The sequence below is a fragment of the Arachis hypogaea genome, chromosome 1 (genome assembly GCF_003086295.3).
Source record: "Arachis hypogaea cultivar Tifrunner chromosome 1, arahy.Tifrunner.gnm2.J5K5, whole genome shotgun sequence".
NCBI classification, from domain to species: domain Eukaryota; kingdom Viridiplantae; phylum Streptophyta; class Magnoliopsida; order Fabales; family Fabaceae; genus Arachis; species Arachis hypogaea.
In genome coordinates, this window is record NC_092036.1 from 11,752,955 (window position 1) to 11,760,493 (window position 7,539).

General features: G+C 35.2%; 1 protein-coding gene across 1 annotated transcript; it reads right to left on the reverse strand.

Annotated features, from left to right (window-relative positions):
- Positions 1-397: 397 nt before the first annotated feature.
- LOC112796893 (CSC1-like protein At4g35870) lies at positions 398-3,498 on the reverse strand. Its single transcript, XM_025839564.3, has one exon. The coding sequence runs from the start codon at positions 3,230-3,232 to the stop codon at positions 788-790; it is 2,445 nt and encodes an 814-aa protein (XP_025695349.1). The 5' UTR covers positions 3,233-3,498; the 3' UTR covers positions 398-787.
- Positions 3,499-7,539: the final 4,041 nt, after the last annotated feature.

Below are 7,539 nucleotides of genomic sequence, written 5' to 3' on the forward strand. Positions count from 1 at the left end.
ATATCCGCACATGGTAAATGCTAGTGATTTGTGATGAGAAGTTAAGAACATTAAGATAACTAAAAATCTTTTAGGAACATGTTTCACTTGGAAAGAGGAAATTAATGTAAACAAATGGCAGTTATAATTTTTAGTATAGGTTCGGTAGGTTAATAATGAAGGAAATGCCATTTTGACAATGAAATCGTTTATTCATTTTTCTTTGCATCTTTTTCAAGCAAAACAAAACCCATCATTTTTTTACTGAAATTTCGAAGAGAATTTAGCTACAAAATTCTCACTATACAACTTTTAAGTGATATCCAAACAAGATAATTGATATAATGCATGGTAATATGGTATCAACTAATCAAATCAAGCTTAATTTTCTTAATTGAAAAGATAAATTGAGTGAATCTATTCGCAAAACTGTGTTAGATATATATTACAATTGTTACAATAGAAGAACAAATTCCCTCAAATTCATAATGCTAGGAACTTCGTAGAAACATCTATCGTATGGTACAAATATTCAATTCAATATTAACATGATCACCGAGCTTATTAGGTAAGAAATGGAAGACAAGAATAAAATGCCATAAAATCTCGTGTAGAACAAAATATGCACAACATTCAATAAAAGAACCCTCTTCCATTTTCTTCCCTGCATAAGCTTGAACCCTCCATCATCATAATACCTATCCCTATCTCTATCCGAATTCCCCTAATCACTAAGTTTGAGGTACAACCTCTGTTTGGGAAGACAGATTACACCTTCTGAGTAATAGCATTCATGTCAAAGAATCAATCACCCTTGAGAGTTATCCCAATCAAACCTGGGTTGTGAATAGATCTCGTAATCAATTGGTCCATCAACAACATTTTCAATTGTTTGAACACCTTCCAAAAGAGTTGATTGAAGGCTATCACTACTAGAAGGCAACAATTTATACATGACCAACAATGCAAGAGTGAATATAGCTTGCAGCTTTGTGGAGTCACCTTGGACCGAGAAAAACAGCAGCATAGCCATCAAGAACAGATCGACGCAGATACGCATGATGAATATCACAGTATCGATTAACCTCCCATCGTTTCCTGCAGGGAAGCCACGAACACGATACACAAACAGAAAGTTGTACTTGTCAACTACATATCTGTACCCGAAATAGACGACACCAACAGGGACCACAAGTGGAGCAAATGAACAATACACTAAAGTCAGTGCAAATATTGTCAAATTGAAGGCATAATACTGTGCAAAATCAAAGGTTTGTTTCGGTGCAGGTGAGCTTCCGGTGATCGGATACACAGAAAGATCCTGTCCCTCTGGGTTATCCATACTGGAATTGTCATAAGCACTTTCATTTTGCATCAATGGTCTCTGAAGACCATTGGTGTCCTGGTTTTCTAGCTGGTATTCTTCACTTTGTTCGGGAACTAACTGAAGCATGTCATTCTTCCTAAACTTCTGAAGGTTTCTTTTGATCCAAGGAATCGGAGCCAAGAGATCATAAGATATACCTAAGAAAGTGCTAGTGATCAAGAATGCAAGCGAGGAGAGGCATGACTTCGACAGGAATGATGCACTCAAGTAATGCTCAATCCTCTTGCAATCTTCTCCATCTAAATAACACCGCCCCATCTTCAGGATTGCGCTCTCTAATGATGATTCTACCAAACCCCTCAAGATAATGAGGTTCACAAGGAAGAAGCAAACCATCTTCAATAGCGCTGCCTTTTGCTCCCCAGACACTGTCAAATGGCGTTCAAATTTCGATAGATAGGAAAGCACCGAAGGTATCACAATGTACATACTAACAAATATGATAACATTCGGCAGAAATTGGAAAACAAGGCTTGCAAGCCAGCTAGAGCTTTGCACCCAAGCCACCCAATTTTGTGCATTATCCATGGCTTCGGCATTGATGATCCTCCCAGCACTCTTAAGAGCACTGATCACAGCAAGTGGTGAACTAAAGAACAACAACACAAGCATCAGGCATGTATTCACAAACACCCGACGCAACTTCAGCGAGAGCCTTGGCGTCCCCATGTTCTTCCAGTAAATATCAGTCGCCAAGGGGGCACGTTCAACCTTCCACTGATTCCTCCTCAACCTCAGCTCCAACAGCGAAAAGAACTTCCCTATCCTCCTCCTCTTCTCATTCTGGAAATCCTGAACAGCCTTATTAGCAGTATACACATCCCTAAACATCACAAACGCAACTCCAGCTCCCGGCGCATGGCCCTCTTTATAATCAGCCAGCTCATTCTCCAGCTCAGCCCTAACCTCCTGTAACTTCCTCAACCGCTCATCATCCGTGTAACCGAATTTTGCCATCACATCAGCACAAAATCCCTTCCACCATTTCCAACAACAAATCAAACAATGCCTAATTCCCTTCCAACCACCCTGCTCCACTCCACCACCTAAACCACCTTCACCACCATCATAATCATCATCCGGCAACAGCCGCGAATCCATCCTTGCAACCAGCCACGAAATTTCATCCCTAACTCGCAACAATTCATTAGCCAAATCATCCAATGCACATAAATCCATTGGAACAATGACCTTATAAACCTTCCCTGGATACCTATACTGAAAATATTCATGCAGCACAGCCCTATCTGCACCTATAATCTTTGGCAATCCCTGCACCATGATGGTGAATATAGCAGTGGAATTCGAGGAAGGATCACTCAAATTACCAAAATTGTCTCTAAACCTAGTGATCCTCAACCGTTCCTGGATAGCGGAGATTCCGAAATGGACCAAAACAACGACGATTACGGTAAAGACGAAGTGGATCCAGAGAAGAGGCGAGCCTTTGGTGATGTGATTGATGGTAGTTTTGGAGAACTGGTCGTCAAGGATGGAGTCGCCAGCATAGAGGTTGAGAGGGAGGAGGAAGAGGAGTGCGGGGGCGGCGATGGAGAGAAGAACGGCGGCGCTTCCTCCCTCGATTAGGAGAAATTGAGCGGCGTCGGCACCGCAGTGGCGGGCGATCTCACGGCCGGTGGCGTGCCAGACGGCGAGGAGCTTGGCGGCGAGTGCGGCGGGTCCCGGCATGCGGCGGTGGTCGCTGCGAAGCTTCACGAGAAGGAATATGAGGACGCAGGAGGCGGCGCCGATGGCAGAGATGTTGAGGAGATAGTCGATGTTGCCGTACCAGTTGGCATACGGGTCTCCGCCGCCGCCGTCTTCGCCGCCGGAGGAAGACGGCGGCGGGGGGAGTGGTATATCCATGACCGAAATTGCGATTTGGATTGAAGGAAAAAAAAAAAGTAAGAATTAGGGTTTATGGAAATAAAATTTTGGGAATTTTTGGTGAGAATTGCGGTGGATTGAGTCCAATCGGTGTTGGATTTTCTTCATGGATCGGAGGGAGCTGGAATTTGCGGGGTTGAATCGGGGGTTAGGGTTAGGGTTGCGAAGAATTTGAGGAGAATTTTGATCCAAGAGGACGAAGAAAGAGGAAGAAGAGGTTGGACAAAGATGTAATTTTTCGTTTTTTGTTTGTTTTTTCTGTTTTATTCGTTGCCTCCAAAAACTGCCAACTTTCTCACAAAACGACAAAAAAAAAACAAATACAGGACAAGAAATTTTGATTAATTAACTGTGTAAATTGTTTAATATGGTTATTTAATTAAATTTATATGTTTAAATTTTTTAAACATATATTTAACACTCTTTTTTCTTAAAATAATTATATTTTTATTTTTTAATTCATTGAAATATTAATTTAGGATTCTAATTGCATTTTAATAGTGTTATAGATCAACTAGATTCAATTTCATTGGAGGCTTTAAAAAAAAGTGTTGGTATAATAATATAAAGAAACATTACGATTTTAAAAAAAAAAACTTGATTCGAATTCTAAAATGGATTTTAGTTAATGTAATAAGATAAGATCAATTTCAAAAATAATGAGTAAATACTAAAAATTAAATACATAAATACATATATTATTTAATTTATTTTAATATATATTTTATACTAATATGATTGAATAAAAATAATAAAAACTTTTAGGGAAAAAGTTAAGACTTAACTTATTAGTTCTTTCAAGTTAGGTTAAGAAATCAACAAAAGTAGTTGATTAGCCAAACAATAATTCTAAGTAAACCGTTAAATACCACTTAATGATACAAATGATTCTAATAATAGAACAAAGAAGATTATATGACGTTGACATCTTTCAAAATTGGTTGCAAGCAAAGCTGCATAATTGAGAGCAGCAACAAAGAGATTATGATTACTAATTTGGGGAAGATAAGGCAAGAACATATAATGTGAAGATCATTGTGGGTTTTTTAGATTAAATAGGATGGACATATATAATAATTATATATGGTCAAGGAAATGTAGCTAAGACATGAAAATGGAAACTTTCTATTGACAAAATCCAAGACCTGGAAGGATGCAATGGATCCTTTGAAAAGGGCTACTAAACTTGTCCTCCATATATATGCCAATGGAACAAGGTTGACACTTTATAGAAATTAGAGTTAGATGCAAAGAATGTGTACTTGTGAATTAAGTTAGGTTGGTTTAGTAGTTAGTTTATTAATCTGTTTAAGAAAGTATTAGAGGTTTGAATTCTACTAATGCATGCATACAGCAATTTATTGACCAATAACAAATTCTTAAATAAAGTTCTGATGTGCAATGCGTTAATTTTTAGATTACCAAACTGAAAAGTACTGTAAAAAAAATATATGTATACATGTATATCAATAGAAGATGGTTAGATAATATACATAGAAAGAATATTTTTTATACTCGTATAAAAATTTGGTTGTGATTGAATAATTGTATGTGTAGATTATTTTTTTAATTAAAAATAAAGAGAATATATATTAATTGTTAAAAAATATTAATATTAAAATAGTATTTGATATAAAGAATGAATATATAATGAGATTGATAATAATTTTGTTGGATATTAAAATGTATTTTTTTTATTAATTAAGTTTATAGTTTAATAGATTGTTTTCTATATCTTTTATTTAAATTTGAAATCATTCGTTTGATTTTCATTTCTTTATTATAATACTATCTAGACATTGGGTTTGAAGGGCACAATAGAACCTTGATTTTATTGATTTATTGAATTTTATACAATATATACTTTTTTTATTATATATGGTTATAGAGTTTGATTATAATTGAATTCATTTGATCATCATTTTAATTTTGAATTTATTACATTGTCTATAAAATTTAATATATGGATATGGACTTTATTGACATTGCTTCACATAAGTATTGGTTTTATCATTTTATTGTTAACTAATATCATTTCTTATATAATCGACACCATCACATCTTTTACACATACACCTATATATTATACAATAATTTGATTTTGTCATATATAATCCTGATTTGGGAAACGTGTTCTTAAAAAAATTACCTTATTAATAAAAATATATCCATTCATAGTTTCATACACGTCATAACTATTAATTAATTATATGCCAATGAGAGTATTTAATTATCACAAGCTACCTTAACAATTAAGCTTATACATGGGGTTTCTAATCAGAAGCTGCAAAGAAAACTTAATATTATAAATTTTAAGAAGATATATCACCACTCTTTAAGAAATAGAGTATTGGTATCTTTCCTTGAGGATTTAATTAATTTTATTATTCTAGAGAACTTATTAAGGAATTAAGAATAATAGAAAACTTTGAAACTTTGTTATGTATTTACGTATTGAAAATGTAAAAAACAAAGTATCGTTTCCAATGATTTTTTTTTTAATTAGGTATTGGGTTTTGTTCGTCAAGAATTCAAGCGAGTAATTCTTTTTAGATTTTCAATAACAATGGGGTGAATTTCTTTTGAAATATCTAAAAAATGATTATTTTAAAGTTCTTATTACCATATTTGTTAATAAAATTCTGAGCAATAATACTACATAAACATCAGATAATTAATTATTTTGTATAAAGATGTAAAGTGGCCTTATAATATCCACAAAATACAAACTAAATTTACATTTTATAATCAAATAAATTTTACATGTTGAATTAAATTTCATGATAATATAATTAAACCAAATTCATAATTATAATAAAAATAGATTTGTAATGTAATTATAATAAAATTTTATAATATATTATAAACCAAATAACATTTATCATACAGTTGAGAGAGTGAGTATTTTTATATTAGTGGTTTAATATTCCATCGCACTGTGTTGCTTCCGCTGTGAAGACGCCGTCCATCACGATCGAGAAGTCATGCCGAGTCGTATGCCTTTTTTGTTGCGCTATACAGCCTTTCATTCCATTGCTACTGCGTCGTTGCATCGCGCCGTCTGTCTTTTCCATCACGTCGCGTCTTAACCGTCTCTACCATGACGTTGTGTCTTTTCCTCCTTCTCCATTGTGTCTTGCCTCCTCCTCCTCTTCCATTATGTCATCGAGTCACATCCCGTCCTCCAAAGATTAGTAGATATCATTTTTTTTTATTTACGGGATGTTTCATCTCTGTTTTGGGTTCAAAAATTTAGTAGATGACTTCAACTTCATACGAAATTGGATATTCCTTTTATTTGAGAATGGATGTTTTCTTTTATCACGATTGGATGTTTCTTGTTTTGCACCAGCAACGAGAACGACGACGCACCACAAAGGCAGCAATGCGATGGTCTGTGCGGCGAGAATGGTGGCGCACTGCAACGACAGCGAAGCGGTGGTCTGTACGAGGGAAAAGGTCGACGCTATGAGAGGAAATGTTGACGATATTGTAATTAGGGAGCGGTTAATTTACCAAATATTTATTATTTAAAAACGTAATTAATGTCAATTAATCAGATTCTGATTTTGAAATATAATTTAAAATTAATAAATATTAAATAGAGTTATTTAAAATTGGCTAGTTTCAGAGTTGGTTCCCTAAACTTTCTGTTTTTTTAGGGTAAATACCCTTTCCGCCCCTTGACCATTTTTCCGTGGGACATATCGCCCCCTAATCATCATTAAACCTCAAGCAGGTCCCCGTCCATCTATATAACTGACTGTTCGACTCATGTAACCGGTTGCCAACGAGTTGCCAGTATGACGTGTCAGGTGGATGCTGAGTTGTCTATTCCAAGTACCACGTGTTAATTGAAATTATTTCAGAGACAAATTATCCCCTCCCTACAAGTGAAACGTTGTCATTGCTTGACACTCCCCTTTATATATAATACATTTATATTAAACTCCTTCTTGATGTTCATTCATATAAAAGCCCTAACATTTCATCGTCCACAATTGTTTTCCTCCAAAACATTTTGACAAAGCTGGTGTTGAAAAAACAGTAATGAGTCTACGACGGTGGTGTGGATGGTTCAGACGGCGACTGCGTGACACGGCAGTAAAAGGTAAGTTCCATGTTATAGTTTTCTCATTGTGTTAATGAAAGGTAAGATGACAATGAACTTGTTTTTCATGCATGTCTATGAGAAATGAACTGCCTGCCGTTTGTTATGATGAGTATGAGTTGATCGATAAAGTTGTTAGCGAATGAACATTGTTTTTTAGTAGGGTTCGGTAATG